At 54.4% G+C, this 19,928-nt stretch overlaps 2 protein-coding genes across 5 annotated transcripts in view; one reads left to right on the top strand and one right to left on the bottom strand.

Moving 5' to 3' along the window:
• Unc13a (unc-13 homolog A) overlaps positions 1-9,243 on the top strand; it is a 48,031-nt gene extending 38,788 nt beyond the window's left edge. For 2 of the 4 annotated variants that reach the window (XM_075987084.1, XM_075987083.1), the window contains exons 36-42: positions 426-455; positions 1,588-1,644; positions 1,852-1,932; positions 2,216-2,363; positions 5,342-5,434; positions 6,102-6,261; positions 6,975-9,243. In XM_075987084.1, coding sequence (XP_075843199.1) covers positions 426-455; positions 1,588-1,644; positions 1,852-1,932; positions 2,216-2,363; positions 5,342-5,434; positions 6,102-6,261; positions 6,975-7,275 — 870 coding nt within the window. In that variant the 3' untranslated portion in view covers positions 7,276-9,243. Of the gene's footprint in view, positions 1-425; positions 456-1,587; positions 1,645-1,851; positions 1,933-2,215; positions 2,364-3,341; positions 3,399-5,341; positions 5,435-6,101; positions 6,262-6,974 lie in introns of all 4 variants that reach the window. The other 2 variants (XM_075987081.1, XM_075987085.1) reach the window with 2 other exon arrangements.
• A 1,538-nt stretch (positions 9,244-10,781) lies between these two features.
• The window catches only part of Colgalt1 (collagen beta(1-O)galactosyltransferase 1), a 22,178-nt gene continuing 13,031 nt past the window's right edge, over positions 10,782-19,928 (bottom strand). Inside the window, exons 5-12 of the mRNA XM_075987080.1 lie at positions 19,663-19,867; positions 15,270-15,389; positions 14,601-14,677; positions 14,420-14,526; positions 13,935-14,067; positions 12,613-12,740; positions 12,232-12,438; positions 10,782-12,092 (exon numbers count right to left, since the gene is read on the bottom strand). Coding sequence (XP_075843195.1) covers positions 11,825-12,092; positions 12,232-12,438; positions 12,613-12,740; positions 13,935-14,067; positions 14,420-14,526; positions 14,601-14,677; positions 15,270-15,389; positions 19,663-19,867 — 1,245 coding nt within the window. The 3' untranslated portion in view covers positions 10,782-11,824. The remainder of the gene's footprint in view (positions 12,093-12,231; positions 12,439-12,612; positions 12,741-13,934; positions 14,068-14,419; positions 14,527-14,600; positions 14,678-15,269; positions 15,390-19,662; positions 19,868-19,928) is intronic.

Below are 19,928 nucleotides of genomic sequence, written 5' to 3'. Positions count from 1 at the left end.
GTGCATGCTTGTGTTTGACTGTGTGCATGTGTCTGAGCGTGTCTGTGTGAGCCTGTGTGTATGCATCTGTCTGTGTGAGTATGTGTGTCTGTGTGTGCGTGTACACTGAAGGAGTTGTAGGTTTATCATGACATTTTCCTGTGGTTAGGCCTCCCCAGGAAAGGCTTGGTGCATGCGGGGTGTGTGCAGAGACCTGGAGCCTCCTTGACTCCTCCTCAAGTGCCACAGCACCCGAGGCTGGGGTTGCAGCTTCTAGGCCCCTGTATGCTGTGGTCAAGGAGCAAGTGCCTTAGCTGGGGAGAACTAGTATCTGCTTCAGTAACTGGGAGGGAGCTCATGATGTGACTCTAGGGGGCAGGGAAGTCCCACTGAGTATCCTCCCAGCAGCCACCAGAACTCTGACCTCCGCCTGGTTCTCTCCACAGGGCAGGGTGAAACTGCCAAGCCACTCAGACGTAAGCGCGGCCTCTCACTGTCTGTCTGGCTCCCACCCCATCCTTCTCCTTCCCTGCCCCTTCCACTCTGTGGTCCGTGCCGTCGGGGCGTCCTGTGGCCCTGTCCGTTATTCTTCTTCCTCTGTCTGTCTGGCTTGCTTGTGGGTGGGGAGGGAAGGGCAGTAGGAGGCATGAAGGATGCTCAAGAGGGTCCCTGCTTCGCAGCAGAGCGCAGGTGGGTGCAACAGGGGAAATGAGGTAACTCCTGCTCCCGATCTCGGGGAGTCCTGAGGCCTTGGGGCTGAGGGGTGTGTGGTGCAGTGGAAGTCTTGATGGGCTTCCATCCTGACCTGTGTGAGGTCTTGTCTTCCATCCTGGAAGGACAAAATAACACACAGAATAGCACAGCATGCGGTACCAAAAAACCATAGGTTTCCAGAAGTCTTGAGCAGCCCAACCAGAATGCCCTGGGGCAAGCTCATTCCAACAAATCCCTAATCATCCAGGGAGAGACCAGGCCCAGAGGGGGCAAGGCCCTCCAGCTCGGCAGTGTCTCTCAGGCTGGGACCCAGTCCGCCATGCATTCGTTGCCTGTGAGGAGACCAAGACAGCAAATGAGTCACCAAAGACATCCACACCCCTTCAAGGCCACTGGTCGCTGTGATTCCCCCATGTGTGGGGACACCGGCTTAGAGGGGTTAAGTCACCTGTCTGGGCTGCCCAGCTGGGGATTTCACCTAGACCTGCCTGGCATTATCACAACCACAATTGCCATCTGGTGGGTGTCTCTGGGAGACATGGTATATACAGCCGCCAGTGTGTGAGGGATCTTCTGGATCCTCAGAGTAGAATCCCCACCGAGGGGCGGCTAAGGGGAGGGGAACCCCCCTGGGTGCCTCCCCTCACCACACACAGCCTGCCCACACCTACCTGTTTCTCTTGTGTCTTCCAACTGTGGGACCATAGAGGGTGTGAGGGAACCAGGCTTCTCCAAGGACAAGGTCTCACTGAGAGGCTCCTGACCCCTCTGTCCATAGGTCGCCAGGAACCTTTGGATAGGAACCAAATGGCAGACAGGCCAGGGGATCGCTCAGGAAGGGAGACCATTTAGAAAATTCACACCGTCACCCATGCTGTCTGCTGCTTCCCACAGGGAACACAGATGATCTTCAATGCGGCCAAGGAGCTGGGCCAGCTGTCTAAACTTAAGGTGAGGAAGCCGAGGATCCGGGGACAGACCAAGACACAAAATCCCTGCTCTCGGCCTGGACACATCTTCAAATGCCCTTGACTATGTTGGAAAAAGGCAGTCGGGTTCAGCTTGAGTGATCATTTGATCCATAGCATGGAAACTCAAGACCCACAATCTCAAAACCAGGGTCAGCTTTGCCAACCTGACTTCTCCCTGCCACTACAGGATCACATGGTCCGTGAGGAAGCCAAGAGCTTGACCCCGAAGCAGTGCGCCGTGGTCGAACTGGCCCTGGATACCATCAAGGTGAGAGAGGGGCCACAGAAGGCTTTAAGAGAGGGAACGAGGAGGCAGGTTTTGGGGAATGCCTGAGAGAACAAGGTAAAATAAACGGGTAGCGGGCAGGGAGGGCCTTTCCATCTGAGGGCGCAGAAAATACAAAGGTCCTGGGGCGGCTGTGGCCCGGTGAAGACCGGGAGGGTGAGAGCCGTGGGGCGGCTGTGGCCCGGTGAAGACCCGGACTGTGAGAGCCGTGGGTGTTAATGGAGGTGGTGAAAGCCGTCAGCAGCCTCATCCTGTCCATCCTTAGCAATACTTCCACGCGGGGGGCGTGGGCCTCAAGAAGACCTTCCTGGAGAAGAGTCCTGACCTCCAGTCCCTGCGCTACGCCCTGTCGCTCTACACGCAGGCCACCGACCTGCTCATCAAAACCTTCGTGCAGACGCAGTCTGCGCAGGGTAAGGGCACCTCTGCACTCCCTCCCAAGCCAGCGGGAGTCGCCCCGCCCAGCTGCGGGCTCCGCCCCTGGGTGATTGATTGATTGATTGGAATGGGGGCGGGGCATCCGACCTCTAAGCGCCAAAGGCGAGTCTTTCAAGGCAAAGAAACAAGGGGTGATTGACGGCTGTGGGACGGGACCACACAAACTCCAGGGGCCAGGCATTGATGATAGACAGCTTCTAGGGCAACCTAGTGACTGTTCTTGAGGGGTGGGACTTTAATGTCCTGGAGCCTTTGAGTGATTGGTGGCACCTGGTTGTCGGCTCTGGTACCAGACTTCTGAGATGATTGACAGCTCTAGGTGAACTCTCTGATGTAAGGGACCAAGGCTTGGCGGCCTCCTTAGGGGCGGGTCCTCTGCGCTGTCTCGACGTGGACTGATTGTCAGACCCTAGAGGCGGAAGTACCTGGACCTGGGCTATGTGGGGACCTGGGAGGTGCTGAGCCTCAGATCTTCCCACCCCCCCGTCCTTCTCTCTGTCTGTGTCTCGCTACTGTCCCTCGTCCCTCTGAGCTCTCCTGCAGCCGCTGAAGCCACAGAGCAGGGCTCCAGGGTCCTAGCACTCCTCCCTGTCCCCACCTCATCCAGAAATACTCCAAAGTGCCAATTTGGTAGAAGTTGGCGGCCTCAGGTTCTGTCCTCGCGCTGGAGCGGGGAAGGTCGTCATCCACACACCCGCAGGCACAGCGGGTGGAACACAGCCTCAGTTTCTCCTCCTGTTCTTGCTGCTTTTGGTGTCCCTGGTGTTCCCGGAGTGGGAGGCTGTCTGTCTGTCCGTCCGTCTGCACTGACGTTTCTTTCTCTCTTTCTCTCCCCCTTGTCTCTCTTTCTTTCTCTTTCTTTCTTGTTCTCCTCCCTGTCACTCGCTGTCCCCTTTCTGCGCCTCCCTTCGCCCCACCACGCACACTCCTCCCTCCCTGTCCACCCTGGTCAGTCCATGGTGGAAAGGGGACTAGGTTTACCCTTAGTGAAGACGTTTGTCCTGAGATGGGTACGTGCCTGCGCCGCCCGCCACCCGCACGCGGTGCCCGGTGCCTGCGCCCCCCTTCCCCCGCCCGGCTAGTAAGACACCGGCCAAGCAGGCCGGCGCCAAGTCCTCGCACAGGGCGAAGGGCAACTTGCTGGCTCCACACAGGGAAGGAGTCCCATCCCTTCTCCCAAGCCACACACACCCCAGGCTGGATGGGGCAGCTTCCATTTCCAGCAACGCACAAAATACTAAACAACGAACTGCTCTAAGATCTTGGGTCAGTCATTCTGCAGCCTGCCTCCTCCCCGACTGCTCTGTCCCCTGGAAAACAGGGACAGTCACGAAGGACCTGACCGATTCCAGGCATGCCTCGGGCACAGACCTGTGGTCCCTGTATTTGGAATGTTGCAAGTTCTGGTCAGCCTTGGTCACACATCCACCCACACCCAGAAAAGAACAAGTGGCCTCTCCAGCTTTCCCAAAGCTGAGGGTTGGAGAAGCCGCCTTCCCCTGCCAGGGGACCAGGGTTCTAGGGGGCGAGGGTGGGGCCTGACAGCCCTTCCTGGTGGAGCCAGCAAACCTGGGGTGGGGTTTGGCACTGCCTCTCCTCCTTCTTACTAGCCTGGGCTGTGGTCTGACATCTTACATAACCCATCATGTCTAACTCCCCAGCACCCCACTTCTGGCCCGGATTGAGCTTGCTGAAGCATCGGCCTGGGGGAGGGGGCTGAGCATGTGACTGGGAGGTATATGAGATGATGTGGGTGGGTGCCTGGGCTGGACAGTGCTGGGCCATGTGCCCCTCTTCAGGGGCTGCAGGAGTACACCCTCCCCCTCCCCGGTTCCCTGACCCTCCTCACTTCCCGTCCAGCACAGGTAACCTGATGGACCTTTGACTGTCCTGATCCCCTTGCCTTCTTGCCATGCCTGTGCATGGGGTGCCCCAGGAGTGGGGAGCTGCCTGGGGATGGGGCAGTTTGGGGTGCTGGCGGTCACAGGCCCACAGGCCCTGTGGATGTGCTTCTGTGTTACAGGTCAGCGCAGTGGTTTTTAAGCTGACCACTCATGGTGGCCATTGTAGCCCCCAGGAAGAGCCGTGTGCAAGGCTACCACACAGCAGACACATTTGTTGGCTAGGAAACTAAGATCAGGGGTTTGTTGGCATCAGGAAGAGCTGGATTTAGGTCCCAATGCCATTGGTCAGTTGGTCTCCTTGGAGATCCCTGGGCCAGTTCCAATCAAAGTCTGGGACTGAGTTTCTGTCTCCTGGCCCAGGTCATGTGTCCATCTACAGGGCCGTCACTGCAGCCTGGGCAGGACGACTGTGGCTCTGACCATCCCTGAGCCTTCCCAGTGGGAACTGAAGCTTGCCTGTTAAACCCAGAGTCAGGACGGGGCGGGGCATGGAAGTTGTCATTTCAGAGGGGCAGAGGGGCAGAGCATTCCTGGGAGTTCAGAAGGCTGGGGAGGAACTGTGGGGGGCACTGGGCTGAAGTTAAGTGGATAAAAGGGCCTTTAGGCAAGAGGACTTTGTGGTAAAGTCCGAGGATAGTCATGGGAGGCTTGTGTGTGTGTGGGGGGGGCTGCTAGGTTATTTCCGGCTCTTTTGTTGAGTGCAGCTGAGACGAGAGCCAAAGTGGGGAAGGGCACACTGCTGTAGCCCAGGCGAGCGAGTGAGGCAGAGGGGTCAGCACTTGTCTGTGTCCCAGTATCCCAGGCTACAGTGAATTAAATGGACACACAGAGAGGGAGAAAAAGCAGGCTCTGGAGGCAGGAGAATGGGAGAGGAAGAAAGGCAGGTGCACTGCCTCAGAGGGGTTACGAGACCCATCTCCAGTCTCACAGGGACACAAGGACCTCAGGGACCTGGTGCCGCCAGCACGTGGTGGGGAGGTGGCCGAGGTCCCTCCAGGTGGGTGGGGAAGAGCGGAGCTCACGTCGGGTATCTTCCCCGTCCCACCCAGGCTCGGGTGTGGAAGACCCTGTAGGTGAAGTGTCTGTCCACGTGGAGTTGTTTACGCATCCGGGAACTGGGGAGCAGAAAGTCACAGTGAAGGGTGAGTGGTGCGGTGAGAGAGGGGACCAGATGCGGGCTCACTTAAGACAAGGGGGCTGGGAATTGATTTGTGTTTTTCTTTAATGGTCTAGAAAATGGGAAAATCGCTGGTCGGTGGTGGCGCACACCTTTAATCCCAGCACTTGGGAGGCAGAGACAGCTGGATCTCTGTGAATTTGAGGCCACCCTGGTCTACAGAGTCTGTTCCAGGACAGGCTCCAAAGCTACAGAGAAACCCTGTCTCAAAAAACCAAAAATAGCCAGGCGATGGTGGCGCACGCCTTTAATCCCAGCACTCGGGAGGCAGAGGCAGGCGGATCTCTGTGAGTTCGAGACCAGCTTGGTCTACAGAGCTAGTTCCAGGACAGGCTCCAAAGCCACAGAGAAACCCTGTCTAGAAAACAAAATAAAACAAAACAAAAAACCAAAAATAAACAAATAAATAAATAAATAAATAAAAATGGGAAATTCCTGAGATAAACCTGTTTCAGGCATGGCTGCACTAGGAATTCCAACCGTGTCCCAGGACCTTGCAGCTTTCTGTCTTGGCCTGGCTTCCCTCCTGTCAGACTTCCTGGGACATGGAGTCTATTTCTCCAACCCGGAAAGCAGAGTATGGCTCTGCCACACGGGGAACCTCACCAGACTTTCCCACTACCCTCCAACAGTGGTGGCTGCCAACGACCTCAAGTGGCAGACTTCCGGCATCTTCCGCCCCTTCATCGAGGTCAACATTGTTGGGCCTCAGCTCAGTGACAAGAAGCGCAAGTTCGCCACCAAATCCAAAAACAACAGCTGGGCGCCCAAGTACAACGAGAGCTTCCAATTGTGAGTCAGACACTGGGATGGGGGGAGCAGGGATCAGGTCCCTGTCTGAGACAGGCAGGTCCCTAGGGGAAGTCATAGGCTTGGGGTTGGGGCCGAAAGGATGAGGGGAAGGTGGACAAGAGGGTTTGGGGCACAGGAGCGCGGTCACAAGGGTTCCGAGACTGAGAACACAGCCTACTGGACTCTGGGGATTGTGTGAATTGCTGCAGGGTGGGAGCAGCCATCACGAGCTGCAGAGGTGGGGACTGGGGGTGGGAGGGTAGTGGGGTTACTGGAGGCTGACAAGTGGGGCCGGAGAAAATTGAGCAAAAGGCAGGGTGCAGCAGGGTCAGGAAAGGGGTGTTGCCAGGAAGGAGAGGAGCTACCGGCCAAGGAGAGGGCTTGGCCGAAGGGGCAGGAGGGAGGAGCTCAGCTAGGCAAAGGGGTTCTCGCAGCAGCCCGCCCCACGTGATGCGCTGGGGAGACCCAGTCTGAGCAATGGGTTTCCCTAGTGAGCGTGGTCCAGTAGGTGTGGCCCGGCGAGGGTGTCAGCTTCTGAGGGGCACTAACTGCGAACGCGCGTGGTGGTGTGGTGTGAGTGGCTCGCTAGTAGCTCCCGTGGGGGAGGCAGTTGGCGTGAATGGTCCAATGGCTGATCTTCCCCGGGCGTGGTGGCGCGGAGACCCGGCTCGCTGGTGACCCCCCCCCACCGCTGAGCCGGTCCTTCCCTCCAGCTCGCTCAGCGCAGATGCAGGCCCCGAGTGCTACGAGCTGCAGGTGTGCGTGAAGGACTACTGCTTCGCGCGCGAGGACCGCACTGTGGGGCTAGCGGTGCTGCAGCTGCGGGAACTGGCCCAGCGAGGGAGCGCCGCGTGCTGGCTGCCACTCGGCCGCCGCATCCACATGGACGACACGGGGCTCACAGTGCTGCGCATCCTGTCGCAGCGCAGCAACGACGAGGTGGCCAAGGAGTTCGTCAAGCTCAAGTCAGACACGCGCTCCGCCGAGGAGGGCGGTGCCGCGCCTGCACCCTAGCGCGAGTTAGGGTGGGGTGGGGCCTGGGAGCGAATGAGGCCCCGCCCCGTAGACCCCGCCCTTTCTAGAGGCCACACCCCTCCACCTCAGTGGCCTTGGCTGGGGAGGCCCTGCCTCCTGCCCCTAGAAAAGCCATAGAGGGTCCGGTGCCCAGGGCATGAACTGGCAGGGCTGCCTGGAGGCCGGGACGCAGCCTCTGGTTTCTGTGCAAAAAAACAGTGCGGGATGGGCTCTCAAAAGCACACGCGCCCTCGGGTGCACACCTGGGGCTGAGGGCGCCCCTCCACGCGGACTCCGCCCTCAGCACAGCGTGCCCACTGGCAGCTGGCGACCCCCTGATCGTGCCACGCACGGTGGGCTGAGGGCCGACAGATGTTCCAGCCCCCATCGCTGCTAAATATCCTTCTCCCCAATTCTTCCCCGGTACCCCCTCCCCTCTGGGCCAGGGTCCCCGTTAAACCCTCAGGCTGCCAAAAAAAGATCCTTATCTGAGCTCTTCCTCCTGGGACTTTAGCCTGAACTGACATACAACCTAGAGTTCCGTCAAGAAGATGGGTTTGGGGTTTCCCCGGAGCCAGGCGCCCCCACCCCCTTTGTCCTTTCTCCAAATCCAGGCAGGACAGAACAGAAAGAGATGAGAAACTAGGAGGCTGGGAGGGAGAATGGGAAGTGCATTCTGTGTTCTGTGCTGTGCTGACAGATGAAGGGCCCTTTTCTGATTGGCTCCTGGATTCCAGCAGGGCATTCAGAACCGAAGGGTTGGATGCAGGCTCCATGCAGGGACGGGAAGCTCAGCTGTCCCATGTGCTGAGGGAAGACCAGCAGCCCTGACTCAGTTTAGGACATCAGCCATGGATGGATGGCTAAAAGGGAGGCGTTCTGGCCAGAGAGTGACCATAGACAGTTTCTAAATTGCTGGCAAGAATGTGAAGTGTGTGTGTGTGTGTGTGTGTGTGTGTGTGTGTGTGTGTGTGTGTGTGTGTCGGGGGTGTGTGTGTGACTGACAGAACCAAGATAGTCTCTATCTGTCCCCCCCCCCCCCCCCCGTCCCTGCTTCCCCCTGTGTGTATGTGTGTGCTGGCCCAGAATGTTGAGGGAACTCATTTGTTGAGTGAGTTGTTCTGAATACCAGGCTAGGACTGTTTGAAATGTCCTTTTGTTTACCCAGAGACCTCCTATTCATCTTTCAATACCCATCACCAAAATCCCCTTTTTAAAAACAATTCTGACTTCCCCAACTTCTTGCCCTTCTCCAACTAAGCCCTGGTGTCACAAGACTGGAGTGTGTGTACCTGGCTCTAAAACTCCTAAACTTCTTCAAGGCTGAGGCATCATCAAAACCCAAGCTTCCCCAGGAGCAGTGAAGGTCATGATGCCTTGAATTGTGTTGAGAGTGGCCGTGGGGTCTGCATGTGACCCCACATCCACACGCATGCCTGTCATTACAATTTCCCCTACCCTGACAGATCCCCCCCCCACACACAGCAGGTGACCAGGCTGAACCTCAGGACACAGTAGATGAAGACAGTAGAGGGGTGGGCTCTGAGCTCAGGACAGAGAGGAAGCTACTCTAGGGCTGCTGGTCTGACCTGGGCTCCCTAGGACACACTGGGATGCAGGTCCAACTGGAGACAGGCTAGCCTGGCCTGCTGCAAGGAGTTTGAGGCTGGAAAGAGCTCCATCTGCCCACAGGAGGGGCAGGACTGGCTGGGTGAGGCAGATGAGGGGAGTGGGGAAGAGCAATGGAAAGATGCGGGTCCAGGCCCATCCATGCCCAACTTAGAATCCCCCAGGGAGGGGCGGCCAGTCGCGCACTGTTCTAGGTTCTATCCCCAACCCTGAAAAATTAAAGAGGGCCTGCAGTCAGCTCACCCCATCTGGAAGGGTCAGCACTTGAGGGGTGCCCTCTGTATCCTGGCCCCTCTTAGGCCTCAAGGCCAGTTGCCTTGCCTGCCCCATCAGACATGCAAAAAAAAAAAAAAAGAAAGAAAAAAAAAGCATCCAGAACTCCTTGGGACCTCTCACCTATGGGGTCCCAAGGGCAGCCCTGCTGAGAGTGGAGTCATGGTGCCCGGGGCCAGCCCAGCCCACCCCCAGCAATTTTCAGGACCAAAGCTGGCTCTGGGGACCCAATCCTCTCCTCTTTGCCTTTTGTTTTAAAAAGTGAATTGGGTTGACACTGTTGGGGGTGCAGGTGACAGGGAGGGTCCCCCGTACCCCAGAAGGTTCCTGACCCCAACCCCTGCCGTGCAGCCCAGGGAACCCCTCCATTAGCCTTTCTTCGCATGTGACTACAGACGTGGAATCTGAGAGTTGTTTGGTTTTTTCCTTTCCTGTGTTTTGGGAGGGTTTTTTAGGTCCACCCCGGCTAGTCCAGCATCTTCCAAGAAACCCTCATTTCTCAGTCAATCTGTGACTTAGGACGTGTGTTCAAAACACCCGGGGAGTGTTCATGAGTGCATGGCGTTGAGATGTTTTGCACTATTCTGACTTTTTGGTCTCTGTAAAAAATATTTTATTAACATTAAAAAAAAAGAAAAGAAAAAGCACAGTGCCTCAGGGTCCGGCTGGCTTTGCTTCCTTTGACAAAACCTCTGTGGGCCCAGGGGAAGGCATAAGGAGCTTGCTGCCAAGCCTAGGGACCCACACAGCGGGGACTGGGAAACTGGCCTTTGATCTCCACTGTATCACAGCCCACGTGCTGTCCCCCCACACACTAAAAACAAAACAAAAGCTGGGGACCAGCACAGTCAGGAGACCAGGCTGTGACTGAACTGAGGATGCTTTTCTTGTCCACTCGGCCAGCCAGCATACCCATAGCACCCCAAAGAAATCAAGGCTCAGGGGCCCAGGGACAGCTGATGTCTGCTGTGTGTATTTCTGGCAGGGAGGCAGCCGTCCTGAGAACACGGCCAGTGTCTGTTTAGGCTCTACCATCACACACAATCTGTGTGAGCTTACAGAGTGTAGGGAGCGTGCCCTCAGGCCACAGCCCTAGACCCTGATAACTGGTGTGGTCTGACCCAGGAAGTCCTAGCAGGGGCGTCTGTCCTGTCTCTAGCTGTCAGTCCACGCAGCCTAAAGTGATCTCTACTCAGAGTTGACAACAGCAATGCCCATGTCTTTAGGGTGGGTCCCTAGGCAGGTGGGCTGGGCTGGGCAGAGTCGGCTGTCAGGCTCCATGGGGCCTTGAGCCTACAGGAACTGGGACCAGCAGCCCCAGTCTCCCTGTCCCAGGGTCCACAGCATCCGCTCTGTCGCCCCCTGGTGGGCTCCTTCCGTGAACATGGCATTTGTTTCCTTGGGAACAGACTGTGATGGACCCCACAGCATCTTGGAGAATCCACCAGCCGCTCCCAGGATGCTTTATGGGGTGGGGGACATGGGATCCCCAGTACATCCTGACCCACACTCCCTTAAGTGCTTGGAAGTCTGCATAACATGTACCTTCAAGAACCCTGCCCCCCCAAATCTTGATAGGGACTCGGGGCAGCATGACCACAAGCTTCAGCCAAAACCAACCAGGAGTATTTAATACAACCGTGAGCAAGTCACCAAGATCTGAGCAGGTAGTCATCCCCTAGAGGCGAGACCTTCTGCCTGCTGACATCCGATCTGGCTTTGAATGCACAGTGACCCCCTGGCCCTGCAAGGAAACATACTGCCAAGGCAAATAGGAACAACCCAATGCAGCTGGGCCACTACAAGGCCCCACAAATAGAAACACCCCAATGCAGCCGGGCCCCTTCAAGGCCCCACATGCACAAGAGCAAGCAGGGGACACCTGAGACACAAGGGCAGGGAGAAGCTATGGAAGCCAGGGGTGGGCAAGGGAGCCCCAGCCCCCGTGACGCCCCCTCCAGGGGGGCTGGCAAGGCCACCAGTACCCTGAAACCCAGCAGTCAAGTGTAAGGAGAGCAGCGTCCCTCTGGACAAGGGGAAGCTGCTGTCCTCTCACAGACAGGCTGCGAGTCCTCAAGGCCTGGCACGCCATAGGCGCTCAATAAAGGCCTGTTACACTCTGTCCTTGCGCTCAGCACGGCAGCCCACGGAAAGGGGAGCACCAATGGGACCACCACCCCCAGCACCTAATGGGCGACACACAGCAGGTACTCAACTCGGTGTTGCCGAGACCTGGCATCAGCAGGTGCCTAGCACGTCGATTTTTCTTATTTCTGTATCTCTAGGGCTAAGAATGGTGCCCAACACACAGTATGTCCTCAATAAAGATTTTAAAATAAGTGTGCATCCCTAATATCTGACTCGGCCTGATCACTAACCACCCGATGTTCAAATCAATCCCTGATGCAGGAAGCGCTAAGCCTGTTCACCGCTCTAACAAACCTTCCTTCGCGGTGGACACAACGGAGCGACAGACAACCTCCCAAGTGCCTAGCCCCGTTCCTGGCATAGTGAACATTCCATTAATAGTGCCAGTGTGCAAGTGACCGCTGAGCAGGAGACGGAAGCCATCTGCTACAGAGTCCTCTACGGTCTGCCTGGGTGGCCCTGTGATCCCGGGCAGTCACTCTGCCTTTTGCCAGCTGCCTCAGAGCTCGTCCCGAGCGGCGCTGTCCAGCGGGGATTGCAGCACGTCAGAGTTCTTGGCCTCCCGGCTCAGCGCCTGCTGCTCTCGCATCTTCTGGGACTTGGCTCGGTCCCAGTCAGTCTTAACGTGCTCGTTATCCCACACAACTGAGGTCTCCGTGTCGCTCACATAGCCGTCGTCCCCCGTGTAGTGTGTAGGGTAGACGAGGAGCGGCTCCACGGAGAAGGCGCGCAGGTTGCGGGGAGAGAAGTGAGTCTTATATTCTGACCTAGGAGAGACAGGAGGCACAGGGGAAGATGGAGACCCTCCTTCAAGCACACTAGGACTTGTCCCCCTGCCCTGATCTCCCAGGACTCAGACTGCAGTCTGCCACCCCACCCCTCAGCAGCTCTTCACAGCCCCCTTACACTGGGTGCTTGTCAAACATGACGGGCAGGAACTCGTCAACTGGCAGCATTTTGGCCAGCGGCTTGGCTCTAAGCAATTTGCGAGCGCCCTGAAGGGAGATCACGTAGGCGAGCGTCCAGTAGGAGTAGTCGGCCTCCACCAGGTTCCTCACGCGGGGCACGGCCTTTTCTGGCTGCTCCACCTGCATGCGCTTCCGGCCCACGTATCTGGGGTGAAGAATCAGAGACCTGTCACTCACACCCCCCCCCCCCCACCGGCCAGAGAATACCACCCGACATCAGGGACAGCGCTGGGCCCAAGTCAACCCAGCAGGTCCTCCAGGCTCCAGACCCGCACCCAGGCTGACGTCCATCTTGGCCCCTCCCACCAACCCCACTCACATGAGGTCCCAGTCCAAGTCCTCGCGCTCCACATCCCGCATGAGGTTCATCAGGCGTCTCTTGAAGAAGATCTCAAAACGCAGATCATCCTCAAACACGAGGGATTTCTGCAGTCCCCGGTCGACCACCTGAAGGAAGGTGCTCCGCCAAGTCACAAGGACCCGTCCACATCCAGCTGTGTGCCCACCACAGCTGCCTCCCAGCCTCCCACATCATCCAGCTGTGTGCCCACCACGGCTGCCTCCCAACCTCCCACATCCAGCTGTGTGCCCCCACATCCAGCTGTGCCCACCACAGCTGCCTCCCAGCCTCCCACATCCAGTTGTGTGCCCACCACAGCTGCCTCCCAGCCTCCCACATCCAGCTGTGTGCCCACCACAGCTGCCTCCCAACCTCCCACATCCAGCTGTGTGCCCACCACGGCTGCCTCCCAGCCTTCCACATCCAGCTGTGTGCCCACCACAGCTCTCTTTTCCCCCTTGCCTGGGCTCTTCTGCTCTAGGACCTTTGCCTGTGTTTTGCTTGGGAAACCAAGAAGCCTTTCTCTCGGCAACAACAGGCAGGCTCCTCCACCCTTCCTCCTTGGTCTAGGATGCCCCTGTCTAGAAGGCTTCACCATCATCCAGCTAAGAGACTGCCACGAGGAACTTCAGGAAGGAAGGACAGCCCATGCAAGAACCCATTACTTTGGGCATCCAGGTGTCCTTTTTCTTGTTCCTCATCATCTGGAGTCAACGTCCCACCTATCCAGCCTCCAATTTGCAGGTTAAAAATTTGGTTCTTGGGGCTGGAGAGATGGCTCTGAGGTTATGAGCATTGCCTGCTCTTCCAAAGGTCCTGAGTTCAATTCCCAGCAACCACATGGTGGCTCACAACCATCTGTAATGGGGTCTGGTGCCCTCTTCTGGCCTGCAGGGATATATACACAGAAAATTGTATACATAATAAATAAATATTTAAAAAAAATTTGGTTCTTGTGTGGTTTTAGCATCACCTGCTGTTCCCTAACACATAGCCAAGCGACACTAACGCCCAAGGTCATCACATGTAAAGACACAGAGCAGAGTCAGGTCGGGGCGCAAGGTCTCACTTGGGGACCACAGCCCCAGCCTCACCTGCAGGCCCTCCCCAGGCCAACTTTCTGCAATGAAAGGGCAGTAGCCGCCCCACTCAGAAGAACGATGGCCAACGTAAAGACAGTTTATGGGACAGACACCAAAACACAGCCACAGAGCCTGCTGCTGGAGGCACGAGGACCACAGTCCTCCCTGGGCCTCTGAGGCTAACCAAGGACCGTGGGCTAGCCCCTTACCCACACCTACCTCCCTCCAGATGTTGTAGTGGCTGAGGAAGCAGCCCAGCTCTCCCTTGGTGAGGGGTCGCCCGTGGTAGGGGTCCCGGTAGCCAGGCAGCATCTGGATGCCCAGGGCCTCCACCTGGCTGGTGTTCATGGCTCTGGAGAGGTCCAGGGAGAGGAAGATGGAGAACAGGGTGAGGAAAATGGAAAAAAGCAGTCTACCAATCAACCTCTGGCCTCCTGTGGACCTAACCGGTTGGGTCCAAGCCCAGACCCCATTCGGCTTTGTTCAAGAGCATGGCAGCCTGTCTGAGGATGAGTCGCCTTCCTGCCTTCTTGGCTGCACCGAGGGTCTGCCAAAGTTGACTCCACCCCCCTCATGTGTACAAGCTTGAACGTATGCACACACACACACATGCGCACACACACACGCCCATACATACACACACGTGCACACACACACACAACACACGCACAACGCACGAACGGTTGCGCGTGTGCAGGACATACTTGCCATCCACGGCCTCCACCAGCTTGCAGTCGATCTCTTGCTCATGCAGGGCCCGCAGCATGCGTTCTCGCCGGTCCCGCCTCCGCTTCAGGTTGATCATGAAAACCTGTGGTTACAGTCTCAGTGACCCCAGGTCAGTCAGCTGCCTCCCTACCCGGGGGTGGGGGGTGCCCAGCCTACCTCATCAAAGCCCATCTTGTCTGCAGTCTTGCTGGGTGCTGAGATGAACCGGGACAGCTGCACTGGCGGGTGCTTTACTAACAGGAAGAAAATAGGGGTCACTGGGGTCCTAGGGCCCCATGCCCTCCAAACCCCCATCTCAGTTGTTGGCACCAGATCCCAAGGGGTCCATTCCTGCCCCGGACCTTCACCCATGCCACATTCCTAAGATGCCCAAATCAATTTAGACCTCAGCTATGACCCAGGGGCAGCCTCCGGGCCTCTGGCTGGTCAGGCCTGGGATTCAACGCTGTCCCTGCTCTAACTCCATCTCTAACATCCTGGAGGAGTGTGGGGTCTGCCCACTCACGGTGCACAGCCCAGAGCTTGGTATACAGCAGGCGCTCAGCAGCTACTGCAGAATTATCCCAGGAGCGGCCCCTGCTCTCCTCAGCCGCACTCTCAAGCTTCTCAGAATCGCAGTGAGGCTCACGCTGGCTGCTGTCACTCCAAATGTGTCCCCCCAAATGCTACATGGGTATAGCACCCCTTCTAACTCCACTGCAAACAGGAGCAGTCTTTCAGGCTGGGATCTCACCCTGTAGCCCAGGCTGTTCCTTGACCTGGAATTCAGCCTCCGGAGTCACACACGCTCCATGCCAGGATTGCCGCCCAGCAGAACCCACTCACCCATGACCTCCAGCTGCACGTGCATGAAGCTCTCTGCCTCGTCCTGCAGGCTGCTATGCGCACGCAGAGGCACGGGCAGGAAGCCGTACACCTCCTTATTGCACACGTACATCTGCACCTCTAGTGTGGGGACAAGAGAGAAGTCAGGGTGGTACCCGTCCATCATCCCAGTGCTCGGGATGAAGGCAGGGATGGGGAGCTGCAGACCAGCCAGGGCTACGCTGTGAGGCCTCGACAAGCAAAAGGTTTCAGATTTCAGTCATTCTTCAAAAATGTAAAAACTGATTTTGGGTTTGTGAGTGTTCAAAAGTGAGATGAGGCTCTCATCAGTCAGTACCACAGGGCTCACGAGAAAGGCTGGCCTCGAACACACAGAGATCCGCCTCTGCCTCCTGAGCACCGGGATTAAAGGTGTGCGCCACGGTGCCTGAAGATCTGAGTTCCATCCCCAGGACCCACAGTGGACAGAGAGAACCGATACCTGCATGTCCTCCACCTTCTAAGTGTGCCGTGCTGATCACACACAAGTTACTGCAGTGTACACAAATCCACTGCAAGCGTGCTCATGAACACACACACACACACACACACACACACAACTGGGAGATGAAAATAGTAACTACGCATGTCTATTCTTCTGTTGTTTGGTATGGGATCTCACTGTGTGTGCCCATAGTAGTATAGTATTTGTGTTTTAATAAATAAAGCTTGCTTGAAGATCAATGCAAAGCAGCCAGACTAGCCAATCAGACAGTGGTGGTGCACACCTTTAATCCCAGCAGCCACACTAGTTAGGCATAGAGGCAGTGGCGGTGGTGGTGCACACCTTTAATCCCATATTTAACAAGTGGTGCTGGCATAGTGGATATCAACATGTAGAATAATGAAAATAGACCCATATCTATCACCATGCACAAAACTCAAGTCCAAATGGATCAAAGACCTCAACATAAAGCCAGCCACACTGAACCTCATAGAAGAGAAAGTGGGAAGTACACTTGAACTCATTGGCACAGGGAACCACTTCCTAAATAAAACCCTAGTAGCACAGACTCTGAGAGAAACAATTAATAAATGGGACCTCCTGAAACTGAAAAGCTTCTGAAAAGCAAAGGACACGGTCAACAAGACAAAACGACCACCTACAGAATGGGAAAAGATCTTCACTAACCCCACATCAGACAGAGGTCTGATCTCTAAAATATACAAAGAACTCAAGAAATTGGACACCAAAGATCATATAATCCAATAAAAAAAAATGGAGTAAAGACCTAAACAGAGAACTCTCAAGAGAGGAATCTAAAATGGCTGAAAAACACTTAAGGAAATGTTCCACATCTTTAGTCATTAGAGAAATGCAAATCAACTCTGAGATTCCATCTTACACCTGTAAGAATGGCCAAGATCAAAAACACCGATGACAACTTATGCTGGAAAGGTTGTGGGGAAAAGGGAACACTTCTGCATTGCTGGTGGGAGTGCAAGCTGGTACAGCCCTTTTGGACATCAGTGTGACGATTTCTCAGAAAATTAGGAAACAACCTTCCTCAAGACCCAGTAATACCACTTTTGGGTATATATTCAAAGGATGCTCAATTGTGCCACAAGGACATGTGTTCAACTATGTTCATAGCAGCTTTGTTTGTCATAGCCAGAATGTAGTAATAAGAGCGGCAGGGCTGCGTCCCCAACACCCCAGCCGCCTGCTCAGCTAGCTTATGCCCCGAAATAATTGCACAGACACTGTATTCTTTTAATCACTGCTTGGCCCTTAGCTCTAGCCCTTACTGGCTAATTCTGATATCCCAATCAACCCATCTCTAATAATCTGTGAGCACCAGTCTTACCGGGAAAGATTCAGCATGTCTGACCTGGCGGCTTGCTTCATTGTGTGCGTCTTCCCGGGAGCAGGGAGCATGGCGTCTCTGCTGAGGCGTCTGCTCCCGAGAGGAGAGCTGTCGAGTCTGACCTCACTTCCTCTTCCTCCCAGCGTTTTGTTCTGTTTACTCCTCCCACCTATCTCCTAACCAATGAGAGCCAAGCAGTTTCTTTTTATTTAACCAATGACCTTCCTCCATCACCAGAACCTGGAAACAACCTAAATGCCCCTCGACTGAAGAATGGATAAGGAAAATGGTACATTTACACAGTGGAGTACTACACAGCAGGAAAAAATAACGACAGCTTGAATTTTGCAGGAAAATGGATGGAGCCAGAAAACATTATTTTGAGTGAGGTAACCCAGACCCAGAAAGACAATTACCACATGTACTCACTCATAGGTGGTTTTTAAACATAAAGGAAAAAAAGCTAGCCTACAAACCACAATCCCAGAGAACTTAGACAACAATGCGGACACTAAGAGAGACTTATGTAGATCTAATCTAAGTGGGAAGCAGAAAAAGACAAGATCTCCTGAGTAAATTGGGAGCATGTGGACTTTGGGGGAGATATGAAGAGGGGAGGGGAGAGGCAGGGAGGGGAGCAGAGAAAAATGTACAGCTCAATAAATATCAATAAAAAAATAAAGAGGTAGATTATTAAATCTACTCTTTATTTATTTATTTATTTTGGTTTTTCGAGACAGGGTTTCTCTGTGGCTTTGGAGCCTGTCCTTGAACTAGCTCTGTACACCAAGCTGGTCTCGAACTCACAAAGATCCGCCTGCCTCTGCCTCCCGAGTGCTGGGATTAAAGGCGTGCACCACCACCGCCCGGCCCCTAAATCTACTTTTTAAAAGCAACTACTAGTTTTAAATGTTTTACATTGGATTGGACTTTTGTATATTGTGTACAAATTTTGTATACTGATACAAATTTGAGATTAATTTTGTGAGAACATACTGTACATACATTTCTACTCTTGTTTAAGGTACTGTACCTATACAGCTCATTCAACAATAATGCAAATTTCTAGTCCTTGAAAATTATTATTACCAACTGTTTAGGATAACAAGGAAATGCAGGTTAGTAGTTAATCACCTAGTATAACAGAACTTATAGTCACATTAGGTATGTTTTCAAAGTCAAACAAAGATTTTAAATAGACAGACCATATTCAAACACTTCACAGATCTATAGAATACAGCATTTAAGATGTTTCAATAATATAATTCTTTTTAATGACAATGAGACATGTCTGCTCCTGGCAGCACCAATCTAACTCAGAGAAAATAAATGGGCATTGAAGACACTCCACATGGAGCTTACTTTCCTTATGGGAAAAGTAAGCCACTGGGCAAGAAATGCCCTTCCCTCAACTGCTGACAGTATGCTGTCCTAATTGGACAAGCAGGACACAAAAGAAACATTGTCAAGACAAGGAGGGACAACCCTTCAGAATATTCTGCTTCACAGAAGTCTGTCAGATATGCTAGGCCTGTGGACCTAAGATGGATGCCCCAACGTTGCAGAGGAACCATGGGTGACTGTCCTTGCAGTCAGCTGTTTCTGTCATTTCTCACATTTTTTGGAAGTCGCCTGCTCACACTTCCTGCTTACTCAGGAATAATATTATTTCCTTATTGGGTCTCTGAGGGACTGAAGATTAGTTATAGTTTACCAGATGCAGAAAGCAAGTTATGATAGAAAGTAAATTAGGTACAAGACTTTGGACTCACAAGATACGGAGTATTTTCTCTGAATTTATCAAATACAAAGGACTACACATTGTCAATGTATTTATTGCCTGTATAGTTATTGTACTTATTGTATATAGTTTTTTTATGTTAGTCATAGCCTTCTTTTTTATTTTAGACAAATAAAGTGGTATATTATTTGTGTTTTAATAACTAAAGCTTGGCCGGGCGGTGGTGGCACACGCCTTTAACCCCAGCACTCGGGAGGCAGAGGCAGGCGGATCTCTGTGAGTTCGAGGCCAGCCTGGTCTACAAGAGCTAGTTCCAGGACAGGAACCAAAAGCTACGGAGAAATCCTGTCTCGAAAATTAAAAACAAACAAACAAACAAAAAACTAAAGCTTTCCTGAAGGTCAGTGCAAAGCAGCCAGTCTAGCCAGCTACACAGGCAGGTGGTGCGCCTTTAATCCCAGTACTAGGGAGGAATATAAAACGGGAGGACAGGTCTCAGCTCAGTCTCAGCCTGAGGATTGTGAAGGTAGGATCGCCCATTTCCAGTCTGAGGTAGTGGTAGGAGCCAGTGGCTGGCTGCTATTTTTTAGGTTGAACCCCAATATCTGTCTCTGGGTTTTTACTATTCATGCTACCTGTGCCACTAATTTACCACCCTCCTGCCTCAGTTTCCCAAGTCCCAGGACCACAGCAGAACCTCCCTGAACAAGGCAGTGACCGAGGCCCATCTGTGCGCTCCACTCTTATTCTTTGGACTTGCTCAGTATGGAGCCCACACAACCACTGGGCTTCAGGCCTCACTTACCTGCCTGCTTGCAGGAGAAGGCAAACACAATGATGTCGTCAAAAGACCAGGTGTAGTCAGGGTGCGGTGGATAGAAGGCCAGGCTCCTGGACGCCGCCTTCCGCAGGTCGATGAGAAAGGTGGAATGCACCATGGGAACGGCGAAGCAGCCTCTGCGGTCTCGTTTCCGGATGGGGATGTAGGCAGGGGTGCGCTTGTAGTAGCCCTGAGTGGGTGGAGGGTGGGGATGTAGGCAGGGGTGCGCTTGTAGTAGCCCTGCCGGGGTG

Source organism: Microtus pennsylvanicus, chromosome 9, assembly GCF_037038515.1.
Source record: "Microtus pennsylvanicus isolate mMicPen1 chromosome 9, mMicPen1.hap1, whole genome shotgun sequence".
NCBI classification, from domain to species: Eukaryota; Metazoa; Chordata; class Mammalia; order Rodentia; family Cricetidae; genus Microtus; species Microtus pennsylvanicus.
Note: the sequence above shows the minus strand (reverse complement) of the source record. Positions and strands in the feature narration are given on the sequence as shown.